General features: G+C 35.3%; 1 protein-coding gene across 2 annotated transcripts in view; it reads right to left on the reverse strand.

The window, feature by feature from the left end:
* DTWD2 (DTW motif tRNA-uridine aminocarboxypropyltransferase 2) overlaps positions 1–22,695 on the reverse strand; it is a 120,778-nt gene that overhangs the window by 71,553 nt on the left and 26,530 nt on the right. Inside the window, exons 2-5 of one of the 2 annotated variants that reach the window (XM_089909199.1) lie at positions 21,794–21,884; positions 20,171–20,248; positions 17,713–17,807; positions 14,536–14,728 (exon numbers count right to left, since the gene is read on the reverse strand). In XM_089909199.1, the coding sequence (XP_089765325.1) occupies positions 14,536–14,728; positions 17,713–17,807; positions 20,171–20,248; positions 21,794–21,884 (457 nt within the window). The remainder of the gene's footprint in view (positions 1–14,535; positions 14,729–17,712; positions 17,808–20,170; positions 20,249–21,793; positions 21,885–22,695) is intronic. The other variant, XM_089909200.1, reaches the window with a different exon arrangement.

Here is a 22,695-nt window from a genome sequence, read left to right on the forward strand (position 1 = left end):
GTTGGCTTACACTATGTGATTTTAAGACTTACCACAAAGCTACAATAATCAAGGCAGAATAGTATTGACATTAAAGATAAACACATACATAAGTAGAACAGAAACAGAACCATAGATGGTCAAGGTATTTTCAACAAATGAATCACAGTAATTCATTAGAGGAATGACAAATCTTACCCACAAAAGGTACTGGAACAACTACATAGCCATATCTTTTTAATGAAATTTTACTTTCTTCACACCACACACAAAAAATTAACTTAAATCAAAAATATCAGCTAAAAATGTATCACTCAAATAAAAATATATGACTTCTAAAAGAAAAAGTAGGAGAAAATCTTTGTAACCTGTGGGTAGACAAATATTTCTTAGGATATAAAATATACAAACCATTTTTAAAAAAACTGATAAACTGGACTTGATTGAAATTAAAAGCTTCTGCTCTTCAAAATCAACATTAAGAAATGCAAAGGCAAAACATAGATCAGAACAAAATATCTGCTACACATATGTCTGAGAAAGAACTATTCTGCAGAATATATTTAAAACTCCTGTAATTCAATAATAAAACAATCAATCCCCCCAAAATAGGAAAGGACACTTCACTAAATAAAAAATATGATGATCAACTAAAAACATGCAAAGATGCTCAACATCATTAATCACCAGGAAAATGCAAATCAAAACCACAATGAGATACCACTACTCTGCCCTTAGATTAGCTAAAATTGAAAACACTAACAAGTGTTGGCAAGAATGTGGAACAATTGAAACTCTCATACAATGCTGATGAGGAAGTAAAATGGTATAACCACTTTGGATAACTGGCCATTCCTTATAAAGTTAAACAAAAGACACAGGAATTCCACTCCTAGGTATTTACTGAAGAGAAATAAAAGCATGCAACACAAAAAGACTTGTAAAAGATCATTCAAAGCAGCTTTATGCAGCCTTTTTGCTTCCTCAGAAACATAATATACTATCAAACATCCTTTCTTTCTGTGATACACTTGACCTTTCCCTCTCAACTAAATCCTTCCCACTGTTTTTTAATTATACTTAAGTCTCCCCTACTTGAAATATATAATAAACTAAAACATCTTCCACCAACTTCACAATTCCCTTGTTTCTACCTCACTTCTCTTCTTACCAAACTACTTAAGATAGTTTTCTATACCAACTGGATCCATTTCTTCACCTCTACTTGCCACTTAAGCCTGACTGCCTGGTTTCCATCCTATCACTCCACTGTAACACTCTGACTAAAATAAACAATAACCGTCATGTCACTAAAACTAATGGATACTTCTCAGTACTCATCTTAACTGATCTCTCAGGAGCATTCAACTTTGCTAACACTCTTCTTCCTTTGTTCTCAAGACACCACATTCCTTTAGTTTTCTTTCTACCCATCTGGCTACAAATTCCTTGTCTCCTTTGTGGTTTCAACCTTCTCTCCTGGTTATTAAATACTCAAGTTCCTCAAGGTCCAATCTCAAATACTTGTTTTTAACTCCATATTCTCATTCTAGATAATATCCATAACCTGGTTTCACTTGCCACCTAAGTGGAAATGACTCACAAATGTATATACCTCAGGCTTTAACCACTCCTGTAAACTTTAGATTGAAAATTATTACTTTAAAGGGATTCTAAATTCTCAAGTTCATTTCACTGGGAATAGTTCAGAAGATATACATATATATACAAAAACATTGTAAGTGCAGAGATTCAATATCTAATTAATAGTTTAGGATTATCCTAAGGAAGTAGTATACCCTGATGGAAAAAACCTGAAAGTCTCTACTATTTCAACTTCAATATATATATGCTGGTGAGAAAAAGTAAGAAAGTAGATATAAGTGAGTCCACACTGTAGGGCTGCTCCCCCAAAGAGAGTGACCAACAGTGCAAACATCCATATCTTTAGTGACACTGAAATGGTGGTCAAATAGCCAAAAGCACTCTAACTTGTGAGTGAGACAAGGTCAGAAGAGTCAGGTGGATGGTACCACCATGATCCTATCTTTGGAACAAGATTCCAGTCAGTGGGTGGAGCTTCTGTGGTCCAGTTTCTAGGAGCAAGAACTAGGGAGGTGGGGATTTAAGGCAGAGTTCAGTCCCACTGGGGGAAATTGAATGATAAGTCAGAAATCAAGGCTGAAATTCAATCACCTAACTGAGCACTCTAAGTGCACTAAAGCAGAGAGGAGACTCACTGTGATCATGAGTGTCCCGGGTTCACCTCAGGTATTCAAATATCAATCTCAGAACATCCCTGATGCAAGTGGACTGCATAATATCCTGCCTGCCTTGATCAACATTAACAACAACAACAATCATCTAAACACCAGGACTTAGGATGGTAGTGTGGTGCCCCTAAAACTGAACAGATGCCCATGAGCGGTGGGATTTGGAGTCATAAGATCTCCATTCTCACTCTAGTTCTTCTATTTTCAAACTTAAAAAATCACTCTAAGCCTCAGGTTTCTCATCTATGAAGTGGGATAATTAACAATACTATTCAAATCCACAGGAAGATGGAGAAGAAAGGAAATGACCAAAATGCTAACTATGATTATTTATGGATAGTAGGATTTCAAGCAATTTTTATTTTCCTCTTTGAAATTTCCTGCTCAATGTAGAAAATTTTCAAAATAAGTACAAGGAGGATAATGAAAAACCTCTTGTGTCCCTAGTACCCAGTTTTGAGCTTCCTTCTAAGTCTATCATTCTAATTTAGAGATTATTTTTATTTGAATCTCAAAAACAGAAAAAAATAGTATTGTAAATAATTGGAGTAAGCTATGAAAAGAGACAACTTCTTAAAATGAGATCCACATAATATTCACAAATATGAACTATTACAATCCATGGCATATACAGAATGCCAAATTAACTGCTACTATAAAACATTATGATTCAATTTTTAAAAAATACTTATTCAAACCATCTAACAATTTGCTTAAAGAATGAAATTATATAATGCATGCTAAAATTTTCTAACATGCAATATTATCCAGAGATGTCATTTATTGTTAATACCAAAAAATAAACATGATTGTTGAATACAAATAAATTAGGATTGAATAACATTCACTCAGGAGTCCTGAAGGAACTCAAATGTGAAGCTATCAAACTATGAGCTAAAATTTGTAAAAGCCGCTGAAAGATTTCAAGAATTTTTCATGTTATTCATTTAAAAAAAGGCTCCAAGGGCTCTCAAGGAACTACAAACCAGTGAGTAAAAAAGAAATATTTCTAATCACAGGTGTGAAAATTTTCCACTTAAGTATGAATAATTTCTAGCCATAAAAAGTAATAATATTTTCTGCAAAGGGAATTCATGCCTCCATGGTTCTTCTGGAGGAAAAAAATATATGGTGCATCTCAGCCTATCATATTGCATATAGGTCAGATTTTTCATTTTCAAATGAAAAAATGAACCTGGAAACGGTTAAGATAAAAATAACTAGAATAGTCACTCTCTAAAGAGGATATAATAAAAACATTCTCTTCTTAGAAATATGAAAGCCAAAAGAAGATGTTACATGTTAATAAAATCACAAAGAGTACAGATAACATGAACACAGAATTATTCAGCAGAACAAAAAGATATCCCTTAACACTCAAAGGGAAGGTAGTTTGGGGAAAACAAAAGGAATTAATAACCACACATTACAAAATATGTGGTAATACAGGGAATTCAGAACTCCAATTATTCCAGCTAAAAATAATAATATAAGCTATTTCAGCAGTATAAAATAAATAAATGATCGGTCTATTCAGGATAGTCTGATTCTTAATTGGCATTTTAGGGCTGTAATACAGGAGAGGCCATATGTAGGCAGTCCAGTCAACAGTCCCAGCTGAGCACAGCCTTCCATCCATCGCTGCCAAAGTGCCAGATTCATGGAGAAAGCTCTTGGACCCACCAGACCAAACCAACTATTAGATGAAAATCACCAAGTGACCTCTGTCAACAAGTCAAACTGAATTCTTGACCAACAAAATCGTGAGATACAATAATATGGCTGTTTTAAGATACTACGTTTTGCAGAATTTTGTTATGCAGTTTGTCATGGGTTCCCAAGACTACTCACAGGTCTAGTGATTCACTAGGACTCACAGAACTCAGCATCTAGTTCAACGTATGACTAAGACTTATTACAGCAAAAGAACACAAAGCAAAATTACCAAAGGCAAAAGACACATGTCCAAAATGAAATCAGGCTCAAGCTTCCAAGAGTCCTCTCCCAGTGAGGTCGAAGAGGATGCACTTAAATCCTCCAGCATTAAACTGTGACAACCTGTGTTAAGTGCTGCCTACCAGAGAAGCTCATTAGAGACACAGGGCCCAAGGTCTTCACTGGAGATTAGTTACATAGACACCCTCTGCCTGGCACACACCAAAATTTCAGACTCCTACAGAAAAGCAAGTGTTCATTATACACCACATTGTTTGTACAACAGTGAGCCACTCATCCTTTAGGGAAAGTTTATATCTGTGCAGCAAACTGTTTACCATTCACATTCTCAGATGCCAAAGGCCATTCTTGCAAGAATGTTTCTAAGGGGCTTCCCTGGTGGCGCAGCGGTTGGGAGTCCGCCTGCCGACGCAGGGGACGCGGGTTTGTGCCCCCGTCCGGGAGGATCCCGCGTGCCGCGGAGCGGCTGGGCCCGTGAGCCATGGCCGCCGAGCCTGCACGTCCGGAGCTTGTGCTCCGCGGCGGGAAGGGCCACAGCAGTGAGAGGCCCGTGTACCACAAAAAAAAAAAAAAAAGGATATTTCTAAGGATAGCAGTCTCAAACCTGCTGTGTTAATTGCTTTCTGCACATGTAAAAATAGACAACTGGAACAACAGCCACACTTTACTATCAAAAACAATATATTAGGCTGTACAAACCACTGACCAGACTGGCCTAAAATGGCATATCTTCTGTTCCTGTGAAAACACTAAATTAAAAGTAGTTAAAAGGAATCTGTGTAAAACAAAATGCACTAAATGATATTCTTTTAAAATATGCATCATGGCAAATAAACTCAAAGTAAAATTACTATTTGAAAACTGATTTTTAATCTTAGTCTTTTATACTGGTACATTTGAAGTCTCCTAAAAGTTGATCTTGATAAAAATTTATTCTGAAGGATACACATTACATCATTTGAAAACTAATAATGTAAAGGTCAGTTGATACTGGGTAAAAACAATGAATTCCTGATCAGTAAAGAATCAGAAGGTAAATTTTCAGCTTTACTGAGAAATAATTGACATACATCACTGTATAAGTTTAACGTGCACAATATGATGATTTGATCTACATATATTGTGAAACAATTACCACAATAGGTTCAGCTAGCATCCATCTTCTTTTATACATACAATAAAAAGAAAAGGAGAAAAGAAAAAAGTAAAAGAATTTTCCCCTTGTGATGAGAACTCTTAGGACTTACTTACTCTCTTAACAACTTTCCTGTATATCATACAGCAGTGTTAGTTATACTCATCATGTTATACATTATCTCCCTAGTACTTATTTATCTTATAACTGAAAGTTTGTACCTCTTGACCACCTTCCTCCAATTCCCCCTCCCCCCACCCCTTCACCTCTGGTAACCACAGTCTGCTCTCTTTTTCTGAGTTTGCATGTCTGTTTGGTTTTGAAGTATAATTGACCTACAACACTATGTTAGTTCTTGTTACACAACATAGTGATATTTTTCTATACATTTCAAAATGATCACCGTAAGTCTAGTTACAATATGTCACCATGCAAAGATATTACACAGTTATTAACTGTATTCCCCACACTGTATATTTCATACCTGTGACTCATTTATTCTGCAGCTGAAAGTTTGTACCTCCCTATTCTGCTATACACTTATCTCCCATAGAGATTCTCTTTTCTCAGCTTCCTGTCTATTCAGACGTGGAATGTTGCCCCTCTCCTAAAATTTATCTGGGGTAGTTCACACAAAGCATTCACACACACAAAGCATTCACATACACACTTCACTCACACAAAGTATTCTTCTGTGTATAAAAGAGACTCTAAAGAATGTCTGGGTACATGAAGTTGTGGGACAGGGGGAAGGTTGTAACAAGGTGAACTATTTAAAATTGAATTTTGAAAACACTGTTCTTTCTCCACACACTCCCAGGTCTTCTCTTTTGCCATATTCTCTCTCTCTTTCTCCCTCCCTCCCTCCCTCCCTCCCTCCCTCCCTCTCTCTCTCTCTCTCTCTCTCTCTCTCACTCTCTCTCCCCCACCAACCACCCCTTCCCTCCCTTCCTCCCTCTCTCTCTCTCTCACTTTCGCTGCAAGTCCACTTCTTCTGTTCTCCCCTGTTTTCTTCTCTTTTGCCCCTCACGTGCCATGACTTCCAAATTCAGAAGTGATTTAGGTATGTCTTTGGTTCACTGCCTCTTTATATATCTCATTATCTCTAAGGAATTTTTCTAAACACAGACAAAAACCTTAATGTAGGCCAACTAAAAAATAAACAAGAATATTTTATTCCTACACAAATGTGTCTAAAAAATGGTGCCACATTTATATTCTGGACCTTACTTTTTTTTGTACTTGACGTAATATTGTGGATGCTTTTCTATATCAGTACAGTACATAAGTATGATAATCCATTTAACCATTCCTTGTACTGAATATTTAGGATGTCATTCCTATATTGAACTTGTAAAGATTTTTAGATTCCTAAAAGTGAATTTGGGGTTGAAAGGTATGTACATTTTAAATCTTGAAAGAGAGGGCACAAAGCAAAAGCAAGAAGATCTACAATCCTGCAGCCTGTGGAACAAAAACCACATTCACAGAAAGACAGACAAAAAGAAAAGGCAGAGGACTATCTACCAGACAAAGGAATGAGATAAAACCCCAGAAAAACAATTAAATAGAGTGGAGATAGGAAACTTTCCAGAAAAATATTTCAGAATAATGATAGTGAAGATGATCCAGTACCTCAGAAAAAGAATGGAGGCAAAGATGGAGAAGATGCTAGAAATGTTTAACAAACACCTAGAAGAAGTAAAGAACAAACACAGATGAACAATACAATAACCGAAATGAAAAATACACTAGAAGGAATCAATAGCAGAATAACTGCGGCAGAAAAACAGGTAAGTGTCCTGGAAGACAGAAGAGTGGAATTCACTGCTGCAGAACAGAATAAAGAAAAAAGAATGAAAAGAAATGAAGACAGCCTAAGAGACCTTTGGAACAACATTAAACGCACCAACATTCACATTATAGGGGTCCCAGAAGGAGAAGAGAGAAAGGGCCCAAGAAAATATTTGAAGAGATAATAGCTGAAAATTTCACTAACATGGAAAGGAAATGGCCACCCAAGTCCAGGAAGTGCAGAGTCTCAGGTAGGATAAACCCAAGGAGACACACGCCGAGACACATAGTAATCAAACTGAAAACAATTAAACACAAAGAAAAATTATTAAAAGCAACAAGGAAAAAATGACAAATAACATACATGGGAACTCACATAAGGTTAACAGCCGATTTCTCAGCAGAAATTCTATAAGCCAAAAAGGAGTGTCATGATATGTTTAAAGTGATGAAAAGAAAGAAACTGCAACCAAGATTACTCTACCCAGCAAGGATCTCATTCAGATTCAACAGAGAAATCAAAAGCTTCACAGACAAGCAAAAGCTAAGAGAATTCACCACCACCAAACCAGTTCTACAGCAAATGCTAAAGGAACTTCTCTAAGTGGGAAACACAAGAGAAGAAAAAGACCTACAAAAACAAAACAATTAAGAAAATGGTAATAGGAACATACATATTGAAAATTACCTTCAATGTGAATGGATTAAATGCTGAAACCAAAAGATACAGGCTCGCTGAATGGATACAAAAACAAGACCCGTATATATGCTGTCTACAAGAGACCCACTTCAGACCTAGGGACACATACAGACTGAAAATGAATGGATGGAAATAGATATTCCATGCAAATGGAAATCAAAAGAAAGCTGGAGTAAGACCTTAAAGAATGTTACAAGAGACATGGAAGGACACTACATAATGATCAAGGGATCAATCCAAGAAGATATAACAATTCTAAACATATATGCACCCAACACAGGAGAACCTCAATACATAAGGCAAATAGCTAACAGCTATAAAAGAGGAAATCAACAGTAACACAATAAAAGTGGGGGACTTTAACACCTCACTTACACCAATGGACAGATCATCCAGACAGAAAATTAATAAGGAAACACAAGCTTTAAAAATGACACAATAGACCAGATAGATTTAATTGATATTTATAGGACATTACATCCAAAAACAACAGATTACACTTTCTTCTCAAGTGCACAGGGAACATTCTCCACGATAAATCACATCTTGGGTCACAAATCAAGCCTCAGTAAATTAAAGAAAACTGAAATCATAACAAGCACCTTTTCCAACCACAGCACTATAAGATTAGAAATCAATTACAGAGAAAAAAACGTAAAAAACACAAACACATGGAGGCTAAACAGTACGTTACTAAATAACTAAGAGATCACTGAAGAAATCAAAGATGAAACCAAAAAATAACTAGAGACAAATGACAACGAAAACACAATGACCCAAAACCTATGGGATGCAGCAAAAGCAGTTCTAAGAGGGAAGTTTATAGCAATACAATCCTACCTCCAGAAACAAAAAAAAATCTCAAATAAACAACCTAACCTTACACCCAAAGGAACTAGAGAAAAAGAACAAACAAAACCCAAAATCAGTAGAAAGTATCATAAAGATCAGAGCAGTAATAAATGAAATAGAAACAAAGAAATCAAGAGCAAAGATCTGTAAAACTAAAAGCTGGTTATTTCAGATGATAAACAAAATTGATAAACCTTTAGCCAGACTCATCAAGAAAAAGAGGGAGATGACTCAAATCAATAAAATCAGAAATGAAAATGGAGAAGTTACAATGGACACCACAGAAATACAAAGCATCATAACAGACTACTACAAGCAACTCTATGCCAATAAAATGGACAACCTGGAAGAAATGGTCAAATTCTTAGAAAGGTACAATCTCCCAAAGACTGAACCAGGAAGAAATAGAAAATATGAACAGCCCATTCACAAGAAATAAATTGAAATTGTGATTAACAATCTTCCAACAAACAAAAGCCCAGGACCAGATGGCTTCACAGGTGAATTCTACGAAACATTTAGAGAAGAGCTAACACCCGTCCTTCTCAAACTCTTCCAAAACATTGCAGAGGAAGGAACACTCCCAAACTCATTCTATTAGGCCACCATCACCCTGATACCAAAACCAGACAAAGATATCACCAAAAAAGGAAATTACACACCAATATCATTCATAAATAAAGATGCAAAAATCCTCAACAAAATACTAGCAAACAGAATCCAACAGCACAGTAAAAGGATCATACACTATGATCAAATGGGGTTTATCCCAGGAATGTAAGGATTCTTCAATTTATGCAAATGAATCAATGTGATAAACCATATGAACAAATTGAAGGAGAAAAATCTTATGATCGTCTCAGTAGATGCAGAAAAACTTTTTGACAAAATTCAACACCCATTTATGAAAAAACCCTCCACAAAATAGGGATAAAGGGAACTTCCCTTAACATAATAAAGGCCACGTATGACAAACCCACAGCCAACATCATTCTCAGTGGTAAAAAACTGAAACCATTTCCTCTAAGATCAGGAACAAGACAAGGCTGTCCACTCTCACCACTATCATTCAACATAGTTTTGGAAGTTTTAGCCACAGCAATCAGAGAAGAAAAAGAAATAAAAGGAATCCAAATTGGAAAAGAAGAAATAAAACTGTCACTGTTTGCAGATGACATGATACTATACATAGAGAATCCTAAAGATTCTACCAGAAAACTACTACAGCTAATCAATGAATTTGGTAAAGTAGCAGGATACAAAATTAATGCACAGAAATCTCTTGCATTCCTATACACGAATGATGAAAAATCTGAAAAAAAAAAATTAAGGAAACACTGCCATTTACCACTGCAACAAAAAGAATAAAATACCTAGGAATAAACCTACCTTAAGGAGACAAAAGACCTGTATGCAGAAAACGATAAGACAATGATGAAAGAAATTAAAGATGATACAAACAGATGGAGAGATATACCATGCTTTTGGATTGGAAGAACCAATATTATGAAAATGACTTTACTACCCAAAGCAATCTACAGATTCAATGCAATGCCTATCAAACTACCAATGGTATTTTTCCAGAACTAGAACAAAAAGTTTCACAATTTGTGTGGAAACACAAAAGACCCTGAGTACCCAAAGCAATCTTGAGAAAGAAAAATGGAGCTGGAGGAATCAGGCTCCCTGACTTCTGACTATACTACAAAGCTACAGTAATCAAGACAGTATGGTACTGGCACAAAAACAGAAACACAGACCAATGGAACAGGATAGAAAGCCCAGAGATAAACCCACATACAAATGGTCACCTTATCTTTGATAAAGGAGACACGAATATACAACGGAGAATATACAGTCTCTTCAATAAATGGTGCTGGCAAAACTGGCCAGCTACATGTAAAAGAATGAAATTAGAACACTCCCTAACACCATACACAAAAATCAACTCCAAATGGATTAAAGACCTAAATGTAAGGCCAGACACTATAAAACTCTTAGAGGAAAACATAGGCAGTACACTCTATGACAATTATCACAGCAAGACCCTTTTCAAACACTTCCTAGAAAAATGGAAATAAAAACAAAAACAAACAAATGGGACCTAATGAACCTTAAAAGCTTTTGCACAGCAAAGGAAAACATAAATAAGATGAAAAGACAACCCTCAGAATGGGAGAAAATATTTGCAAATGAAGCAACTGACAAAGGATTAATCTCGAAAATTTACAAGCAGTTCATGCAGCTCAACAGCAAAAAAACAAACAACCCAATCCAAACATGGGCCGAAGACCTAAATAGACATTTCTCCAAAGAAGATATACAGATTGCCAACAAACACATGAAAGGATGCTCAACATCACTAGTCATTAGAGAAATGCAAATCAAAACTACAATGAGGTATCACCTCACACCAGTCAGAATGGCCATTATCAAAAATTCTACAAACAATAAATGCTGGAGAAGGTGTGGAGAAAAGGGAACCCTCTTGCACTGTTGGTGGGAATGTAAAGCAATACAGCCACTATGCAGAACAGTATAGAGGTTCCTTAAAAAACTAAAAATAGAACAACCATATGACCCAGCAATCCCACTACTAGGCATATACTCTGAGAAAACCATAATTCAAAAAGAGTCATGTATCACAATGTTCATTGCAACTCTATTTTCAATAGCCAGGACATGGAATCAGCCTAAGTGTCCATCGACAGACGAATCGATAAAGAAGATGTGGCGGGGCTTCCCTGGTGGCGCAGTGGTTGAGAGTCCGCCTGCCGATGCAGGGGACACAGGTTTGTGCCCCGGTCCGGGAAGATCCCACATGCCGTGGAGCGGCTGGGCCCGTGAGCCATGGCCGCTGAGCCTGCGCCATGCTCCACATGCTCCACAACGGGAGAGGCCACAACAGTGAAGGGCCCGCATACCGCACAAAAAAAAAAAAGAAGATGTGGCATATATATACAATAGAATATTACTCCACCATGAAAATAAATGAAATTGAGTTATTTGTAGTGAGGTGGATGGACCTAGAGACTGTCATACAGAGTGAAGTAAGTCAGAAAGAGAAAAATAAATACCGTATGCTAACACATATATATGGAATCTAAAAAAAAAAAAAAATGGTTCTGAAGAACCTAGAGGCAGGACAGGAATAAGGATGCAGATGTAGCGAATGGACTTGAGAACACGGGGAGTGGGAAGGGTAAGCTGGGACAAAGTGAGAGAGTGGCATGGACATACATACACTACCAAATGTAAAATAAATAGCTAGTGGGAAGCAACCGCATAGTACAGGGAGATCAGCCCGGTGCTTTGTGACCACCTAGAGGGGTGGGATAGGGAGGTTGGGAGGGAGACACAAGAGGTAGGAGATATGGGAAAATATATATATGTATAGCTGGTTCACTTTGCTATAAAGCAGAAACTAACACAGCACTGTAAAGCAATTATACTCCAATAAAATGTTAAAAAAAAATACATAACGCAAAAACTATTGAAAATGTAGAAAAAAAAGGGGCTTCCCTGGTGGTGCAGTAGTTAAGAATCTGCTTGCCAATGCAGGGGACATGGGTTCGAGCCCTGGTCCGGGAAAATCCCACATGCTGTGGAGCAACTAAGTCCGGGGACCACAACTACTGAGCCTGCGCTCTACAGCCCACGAGCCACAACTACTGAGCCTGCGTGCCACAACTACTGAAGCCCCTATGCCTAGAGCCCGCACTCTGCAACAAGAGAAGCCACTGCAAGAGAAGCCTGCACACTGCAACAAAGAGTACCCCCCGCTCACCGCAATTAGAGAAAGCCCGTGTGCAGCAACAAAGACCCAACACAGCCAAACATAAATAAATAAAATAAATTTAAAAAGAAGAAAATGTAGGAATAACTTCATTAAAAACACACAAATAGAAACTTTCCATATACCTTTTTCAATATAAAATAGCCCGGGCATGCCAAAAAGAACAGCATAAAGTAAAACCACAATAACAAACTAAAAAAATGTAAACACTTTCATTGCTAAATAGAGAAGGTATATTTTTTATATTCATAGAACATGCACAAAAATTTGCCATGTACTTACCCTGATAAAAATCATAAAATTATTCACAATATTGTTGGCAATGTTATTTTATCATGATCCAACAAAATAAGAAATAAAAATAAAAATAGCTACAAAAATGTTATAACACTTGAGAATTAAGAACTCTGATAATCCATGGGTAGAAAGAAATCAAAACAAATTACAAATTATATCAATGGTATAGATACAAAAACACATCAATCCAAAACTATAGGATACAATGACAATTATACTAAGAAGAAACATTACAGTCTTCTTTCCCTTTATTATTAAAGAAGAAACTCACTAATCTTAATAAAGAAACATAGTACTTATAGCACAAATCTTACAATCAGAAAAAATAATTTAGCTGAAAAAGGTAAAATAAATTGATCAAGCTAAAAGTTCAAATTGATGAAGTAAGAATAAAGTTTAATAGCCATTAAAACAATCTAAAGGCTAATACTTCTAAAAGCTCAATAAACAAGGAAATCCCTCTTGAGTCTGTTCATGGGGGAGAAAAGTGTGTGTGTGTGTGTGTGTATGATTAGGAAAAAAAAAAGGGAAACATCCAGAAGAAATTAAAATAAGTACTTAAGAATATATAGGTATATGGCAAATAATCTGTTAACCCAAGGGAAAGGAATAATTCCCTAGAAAAGATAAACTATTAAAAAATGAAGCAAATAGAAGTAGAAAGCTTGAATAATTTTCATGAAAGAGTTTGAAAGAAGGGTTTTAAAGTTACCATTTTAAAGAGACCAGTATCAGGTGGCTTCACCATAGAGCTCCATGTAATTTTTAAGGAGCAAAACTATTATTTTTTTTCTTCATTCACAATTTTTATTTCTTGCAGTGAACTTTTTATATCCTCAAAGTCAATTTGTCTTTAAAAAAATTAATACTTCTTATTCATGGTACAATCCATCCCCCCCTCCCCCAAGGAAAACAAATTCAGGGATGGAGTCATTTGGGGGAAGTTGAAATAGGTACTATAAGTTCGTGACAAAGGCTTCCCAGCCCACTGTCCTGTACATATACAACAAAATGGCAGCACCTCAAGTTCACCTAAATGAAGTTAGGTTAACTATCATTTAAACTATTCCAAGCCACAGAAAAATATTAAAATCTCTCCTATTTATTTGGTGAAGTTACCATTATCTTAGTACCCAAATATTATAATAAAAGTACATAAGATATATAAATTATAATTTAAAGCCATTAAATAAAATATAAGCTTCTGTAATATATCAAAAGGGTAGTACAATATGACCCAGTAGAGTTCATTCTAATAATACAAGAACAGTCCCACATTAGGAAATGTATCATCATCAATTACATCAACAAATTGAAGGATAAACCATATGATTATAATCATGAATGACAAAAAAAAGTATTTCATAAAAACTCAGTCATGCCTAATAAGAACAAAGTAATTTAGTATTCCAAAAATATTTAAACATAACACTTCTTAACAAAAACATTAATACACATAGAAATAAATAATCCTTACACTGCTCTGATTAAATGTCTGAGAAACTTTTAATACAGCTAAATGCCTAAACTATGGTGAAATTTGATGGTAGGAACTGACAAAGAAGGACAAATTTGAAATTTTCTGCTTACATATAAAACATACACACAAGCATATACATGCCTCTGTACATACATTCGCATATCTAAACACCATCAAATTCATATATAAACGCATATGTGTGTCCTCTCACAGAAAATATATACATGTATAACTATACATTTGTATTTACTGTATGTTAAAATACTAGTTTACCTGTTTAGGCAGTCGGAACAAGGAATTCTTGTAGAAAATGTCCTTAGCCTGGCTCCATGTACCATCGATGATGATGATTGTGGAAGGATAAATAGGAGAATCTAATATAAATTCTTCCAAATTAGCAGCTTCAGCCCCTGGATATAATATTAATGTATCAGACTTCCGACAAACAGTTGAAAGTTCAGGATCTCTAAAAGTTTAAAATAAAAGTCTTTATTAGCCTGGCGGGGGGGTGGAGTTTTATTATTCTTATTGAACTTCATTCAAAAATACATGTCAGGGCTTCCCTGGTGGCGCAGTGGTTGAGAGTCCGCCTGCCGATGCAGGGGACACGGGTTCGTGCCCAAGTCCGGGAAGATCCCGCATGCTGCGGAGCGGCTGGGCCCATGAGTCATGGCCCCTGAACCATGGCAGCTGAGCCTGCACGTCCGGAGCCTGTGCCCCGGAGACGGAGAGGCCACAACAGTGAGAGGCCCGCATACCTCAAAAAAAAAAAAAAAAAAAAAATACATGTCAAAGCATTTTGTCACTAGAGATATAATAAAGAATGACACAGCCTCTGTCTGCAAGCAACAAAACAAACTTGAGGGGGAAGGAGACAAGTTAAAAGTCAATTAAAGACAATAAATGGTATAATCTTCAAGCTATAATAATAAGCATCTACAAAAATATACAGCCAATACCAGCTCTAACAACGTCCTTTTAGATTGGTATCAAGGTAAAGATAGGGGCTTTTGCCACTCATAGTACACATTGTACTGAAGGTCCCAGTTACTACAATAAGGCAAGAAAAAGAAATAAAAGGCATAAACATCAGAAAGGAAGAACGCTATCTGCAGATAATCCTACTTACATTGAAAGTTCTAGGGAATCTACAAAACAATTTCTACAACTAACAAATAAATTTAGAAAGTCACAGTATACAGGGTTAATACACAAAGGCCAACTGTTTTCTTATATACTAGTGGCAAAAAACTGAAAATAAGTATTTTTAAATTCCATTTACAAAGGATACTAAAAGTAATAAGTCTCTTAATCATTCCCCCATGGTTACATCACATAGTCTAACAAAAAACTAAATCAATCATTCAGGACTTCCCTGGTGGTGCAGTGGTTAAGAATCCACCTGCCACTGCAGGGGACATGGGTTCGAGCCCTGGTCAGGGAAGATCCCACATGCTGTGGAGAACTAAGCCCGTGTGCCACAACTACTGAGCCTGCGCTCTAGAGCCCGCGAGCCACAACTACTGAGCCCACGTGCCACAACTACTGAAGCCCTCACGCCTAGAGCCTATGCTCCACAACAAGAGAAGCCACTGCAGTGAGAAGCCTGCACACCTCAACAAAGAGTAGCCCCCACTCGCCACAACTAGAGAAAGCCCGCACGCAGCAACAAAGACCCAATGCAGCCATAAATAAATAAATAAATAAATAAAATTTATAAAAATAAATAAATCAATCATTCAATTACCAGATTAATATTAAATCAATAATCTTAATCAGCTTTAGTTTAAAATCCATACATGAATAATAATTTACTGAGTAAGCACTATATTTGGTACCATCAAAAATACTGAGCTTAGGGCTTCCCTGGTGGCGCAGTGGTTGAGAGTCCACCTGCCAATGCAGGGGACACGGGTTCGTGCCCCAGTCGGGGAAGATCCCACATGCCGTGGAGCAGCTAGGCCCGTGAGCCATGGCCACTGAGCCTGCACGTCCGGAGCCTGTGCTCCACAACGGGAGAGGCCACAGCAGTGAGAGGCCCGAGTACCGCAAAAAAATAAATAAATAAATAAAAATTAAAAAAAATAATAATACTGAGCTTAATATCATAGGCTCAAAATGGGATAGGCTATTTAGAAAAATATCAAGTTTCTCATCCCCATGCACATCTGTGGAAGGGTTAGATAGCCAAATGTCAGGGATGACCCAGATAGTTTCCACTTCTACCACCATAGATGCTCACCATTTTTGCAATAAAATAACCAAGATTCAAGCTGGCAGATTATATACCCACATCTATCCAAGAATTATAGAGAAACTATCATTATAAAGAGCCTCTGTGTGAAAGAAGTGTCACAGTGTAAATTATGTGGTTGCTCCCCATGTGAAGGGCTCTGGATGGTGCTTCCACTCCCAACAAAACGGCAGAATCTGCAACAGCAGCACCAAGCCCAGAGCAAAGCTCACCTCTGGAGGACAAGGCAACGCAAACTGTGCAAAAGAAAAATCTATATGAGAAAAGAATGCCTAACCAATAGTTTCAGAGCAAGGAAAAAAATGATTTTATAAAGTTCTAACATGATGTTTTCATAACATAAAGCTAAAATAATAAAGGAAGGAAAAAGTTTGGTCAATTCCTTGGGCTTGGTGCTGCCACTAGTCTTACTTAGCATTTTCATAAGTGAACTGAAAAAGAAATCTAAAAATATATTTAACTGTGTAGATAGGATCAAAGTAATTTGTGAAGGCTCTGAATAGGTAGAAAAGCAACAAATATGCTTCAAAGGTAAGAAACAACTTGTAGAAAAATTTCAATATACATACAGTATATTACATATATTTATAATAATGGGCTATGTAATACAGTGTAAAATAAGATCCAAGAGTATTACAGAACTGTCTGTGAAGATATCAACTAACAAACTGCTGCACATACTGGGCCTTATCAAAAAAAAAATATTTTAAACACAACAAGAGAAGGCATTCTATCATTTTTTTAAAATATGGATGTGCCTATAACTGGAACACTAAATATAGTTCTAGTCACTGTACCTTAGGAAAGCCTTCATGGGCTGGAAATGAATATATGTTTATATAAATGTATATCATATATAATTGTAAAAGAAAAACATTAACTAAATCTAATACAAGTACACTAACATCCTGAAATAAAATATCTTAACAAAAATGAAATAAACAGGAAATATACATGCCTTTTAGGCTCAACATATATACCATGGAATTTAGATAATGCTATAATTTGTTTATTCCATCTTGGTCTGTTTTTGTTTATGTTTTGCTTATCTTGTATTATTTTGAGAGAGAAGGCAGAAATTAAATTTTTTAACTATTTCCAATGTACCATGTTCTAGGTCTAATAGGTAACTTGAAGGAAACCATTTTTAAAGTAAAAAAAAGAATTCATTTAAATTGCCCTAAAAGTTAATTTACCTTTCCTCACTGAAGCGACGACCAATCTTGACTTTACACTTATCTTGGGGGAGACATGCTGCTAGCAGAGGAACTGTCCGCAACACCTTGTTTTCCTGTAATTAAAAAATTAATTAAAATGTAGATTCTAATTAGATAAACACGCTTTTAAAACTTTTTGATGAACATCTGATTCACAGCATTATGTATAATTTTCACAAGTCTTTTACTACAGACCACAGTTTAATAAAAAGAGGTACAGTTTCTCTGACTTATCAGTATTAAATATAATACAAGTGTATATTTTTATTCTATTTGGGTGTATTTACATGTTTACTGATCAAAAAGGATAACATTATTCTAAATAATAAAGATTATGAAAAATGTAAATTTGTGTTTAAATTGAATTCATTTATTCTGACAAACTTTTTATTTCACTAGTAATTACATTTTGTAGTATGTCAACTTGAAGATAACTGCCTAGATATTTATGCCCCAAAAGCAAGGAAGTGCTCAAAAAAAAACAAAACAATAGGGCATATCAAAGGGACACAGAAGCCAATCTTAAAGAGCACCCAATGGAACAACTTGAGCAACAAAATAACAGTATTTGGATTATAACCCAAAGTATAAAATAAATACAGTGTCTAGACTGATATAAATAAATGATTGAACAAATAAATGGGAGAGAAGCAACAAATCTTCCTCATAGAAGAATTCCAAGTAATAAACATAAACTCTCCCCTCTCCAGGAGGTGGAGTTTAATCTCTCCCTCCTACTTGAGTGTGGGCTGGATTTATGGTCTTCCTTCCAAGGAATAAAGTATGGAAAGAGAAAAAAATTATAACTTTAGTGTGAAAAAAGCTGGTGACCATTTCTGTAAATTGCATTAACTATCATCATAGATAATGTTCACCATAAATCAGTGGGTTTTTTTCAACGTCCTAACTTCCAACACTAAAAACCACCTTTCTGGTTGCCACAAGAATTCCATTCTTAATCCTTAGTAAAGTCAGGTGCTTAGCTATTCTGCTTTAGCCTCATACTTTTCTTGGCTATTTTGGTCTATAGTGCTCAGTCACTGCCTGGCTCTTCTCCACTGGCCCATCTCGGAATGTCATGCTTGATCAAATAAGTGACAGAGGCCCTCTCTAATCAGTTTACTTACATAGAGCCCAATGTTAGCTTTACCAGTTTATATAATCCTGCATATACAGTGAATAACTTGTGTCTATAAAAAAGACAATGTACTAAAGGAATATCAAATATTACTTACTTTCCTTTAGGAATATCAGTTATTTAGTAAATTAATATACAAAATAAAGTTATATATGAATTTATAAAAGTAATTAAAAATAAATTTATAATTACATTATTTACGTTTAAACAGAAACCAAAAATATTGTAGTAACAGTATTCAACAACCACAAACAGACACATAGATATACCCTCAGGGACATTTTTGTGTTTACCTCTTTCACCCCTGGGTCTTGGAAGTATTGATTAAAATAGCATGTAAAAGGTAAATTTACAGATGCTGACAGTGGTTAAACTGATCTACCTAATATAAAGTTCAAAAAGGAAATAGAAGAGTCAGAATTTGCTGGGATTTTAACTAAAAAGAACATGTAGCAGGCTGGCACTCTGAGGAAGCCTGAAAACAAGCTGGAGCAGCTCCTATGATGAATGGGACTAGCAGGAGATAGGTGAGAGGGAAGTTTCAGGACATTTTCCAGCGTCTCATACTGTTTTCCTCCCTCCTTACCATCACTATTGAGACTTCGACACATAATTAAATCACTTTCCAAACTTTTGTCAAAGTAACACATGTAAAATAGTCAAATTAAATGGTGCCTAAAGATTTGTAATGTTCCCAGATACACTCCCCAATACTACTTCCTAGAGGCAATCACTTTAACTCTTCTATTTCTTCCAGTAGTTATGTCCATATTTCTATATATGTCTTGCTATTTCTTATCAATTTTAGATATTATCTACAAACTACCATTTATTATCATAATAGCTAACTTTAACATATATAATTCTAAGTGCATTTTATATATTATTCATTTACTATGCACCACAAACAAGTAATGAAGTATATTTTTTATTATGTCCATTTCACTAATGACAAAACTGAAGCACAGAGAGGTTAATTATCTTGCCCAGGGTTACAGAGTTTACAGAGCTGTTAAGGATTTAAACTCCCGAGCCTTACTCTTAACTACAGCATTCTATAGCTACAGCCTCTCGTAATAAATGAAAATTTAGCTTTCTTACAACACTCCTTACCCTTACATCTTCTAATATTTTTAGTTAAATCAATAAACAGTATTTACATCATTAATGCCTACATATACGTAGTTCACAAAATGCCAAGCAATTTAACACGTTTCTTTCTTGTAAAGTATTTTTGTTATTCTTGAGATAACTGTTTTGTTTTTATCCTTAAGTAATTTTCTATATGCATATACCTACTCTTTGAAATGCTCCATCATACACCTCCATTTCATCCACTCCATCAAGTCTTCTTTTCTCAAAGTCCCCTCCTAGGGCCTATCCAAATGGTTTTCAATCATTTTTTAGGGGAAGTCATCAAATTGGCCTATTCTTTTATTGAAAACAGTATGCTGAGATTAAGCACAAGGCAGCCAAGTATGACTGACTTAGATTAAGATTGTAAAGTTCCTTGGAACTTTAAGGAAAAACAATATGTATGTACTTGTACATACATAAAATACATTTATAGCACACACAATTATGGATCAATCATCTAAACTGTGAATTAACTATGAAGGAAGGAAGGAAGGGAAGGAGGGAGAGACAGAGGAGAAAGTGGGGGAGGGGGTGTGGAGGACAAGAGAGGAATGAAGAAAAAAAGGAACAAATAAGAGATATGAAAACATTAAAACTGCCACAAATCTATGAAAACACCTACATTTTAAAAGCCATCTTATGTCTGGAGCCATACAACAATGATAAGGCCCCATACTATGTATATGGCAAAATGAAAACAGCACTCAACATCAAAAGTCAAGTTTTAGCCACAACTGTTATGGCCAGTAAGCTATCATTTTATGTAAATTTGAGCTGCACCGTGTTGTATGTTTAAATGCAGTAAAATAATGCTAGTGATTAAAGTGTCACAATCCTGACAAAAGCATGTTGTTAACACTGAAAAAAAAAAGGCTGCCCAACAAATGAAATATTTAACAATTTGCAATAAAAGAATAATTGCTTCATCATTTGGAAAAGGAAAGTGACAGATTAATATACTTTAATGTCTTTGTTAAAGTCTTCAAGTGGTATACACCTCAGAAATTTAAGAAAAAATTATTCCTCCTTCAAAAGCCTGGAACAGTTTTAACTTCAGTTTACAGTAAACCCATTTTTGTACCATGCATCAACTAGTTTGGTATTGATGATAATTTCTGGTTTTCTATGATCTCCTTCGCTCCTCTCTTCATTACTGCAGTTAATCAAGAGTTACTAACATACATATACACTAGCACGTGCATAAATCTCACCAACATATGAAATTATTAACTAAAAAGTCTTTCTATACAACATGTACACATATTTTTATATATTTATTTTTATATATACATGTAAAACATACATATTTGTCTATTCACTTAAAGAAGTAAAAAATTAATTTTACACATTCATTTTATAACACTAAAATGCTGAGCATTATTTCTGCCCTAACAAGAAAAGACATCAAAGGATACAAGCTATGACCAAAATTTAAAAAGCAGTAATTTCTTAGCTCTCTACTCACAAAATCTTTTTTTCCTCTATACAAAATTGTTGGAGTTCTAAACTTCTATATATTCAATATTCATTATACAATTCAGTAATGTACTTTCTATGAAATAACACCATTTTATGAAATAACACATTTTTGTCTGTCTATAAAGCATATGATACTATACTATCATATAATATATAAAAGAAACTATTTTTTTCCCAAAGAGAGCATTTATCATCAATTTATTTTCAAAAATGCTGAAGAGCTGAAAGGGATGAGTATGTTCATCTGTATGCTTCCTCTTGTATCCTAATATTCTATCTGAAATTGTGTATTTTATAACATCTTACCTCTGCTGGATGCTGAATTATGTACAAGTGGGTAGAGATGTGTAGAGGATGCACTGGTAGAAACGGACACAAACACACTTTCTGAGGTCGGCTAAAGGGCAGAAAAAAAATGAAAACCTGTATGTTTAAAATAAAATTATATACCAATAACCTAAAATTTGAACATAATTTCACTTCATTATATAGATTTGCTAAAGCTGCATTCTTTAAAATGATACCAAGAATGAATTTAATCAATCTTATTTTCAATATGAGAATTTGAAAAAAGACTCAAGTAAATTTTTTACCATCCATATAGATCAAAGTACCTCAAAAAATCTTGCCTTAATTATCTTCAATGGAAGAATACTCATAAGTCACCACCATGGTCTTTTTATTCATGAAGAAACACTTCTAATAATTTGCATTCCAAATCAAGAACAGATCTCATGTCAAAGAGAAACCTGGCAATTGATCTAAATCATCTGAAGTTGGAGGGAACAAAATGATGATAAAATATTAGAATATAATTACCACCTAGAAGAGAGTTCTAATCAAACTTAGCCATCAGTCAACATGGAGAGCTTACCAATTGTGAGAAGAAACCCAAACGGGCCACCAAAGTATTTTTGGTTAGAATTATATCCACAGAACGCCAGTCTATCCATTTGTTTTCCCTTTTGTTATTGTTTACTTTGTTGTTTTTGTTTTACTTACTTTTTAGTGCTTTACTATTGTTTCAAAAATACTTATTACAAAATTCAGATGGAATAAAAGGGTATACTTCCCATCTCAGTCCTCCAGCCTGATGCATTCTCTTCCCTAAGGACAACCAGTGATTAGTTTCTTGTGTGTCCTTCCAAAGGTATTGAAGGAATATACATGGATAGTTTACCATTATATCCTATATTTAATATGTGTGT

Source organism: Delphinapterus leucas, chromosome 3, assembly GCF_059928025.1.
Source record: "Delphinapterus leucas isolate spDelLeu-1000000601 "Yukka" chromosome 3, BTC_Dleu_Yukka2, whole genome shotgun sequence".
Lineage (NCBI taxonomy): Eukaryota > Metazoa > Chordata > Mammalia > Artiodactyla > Monodontidae > Delphinapterus > Delphinapterus leucas.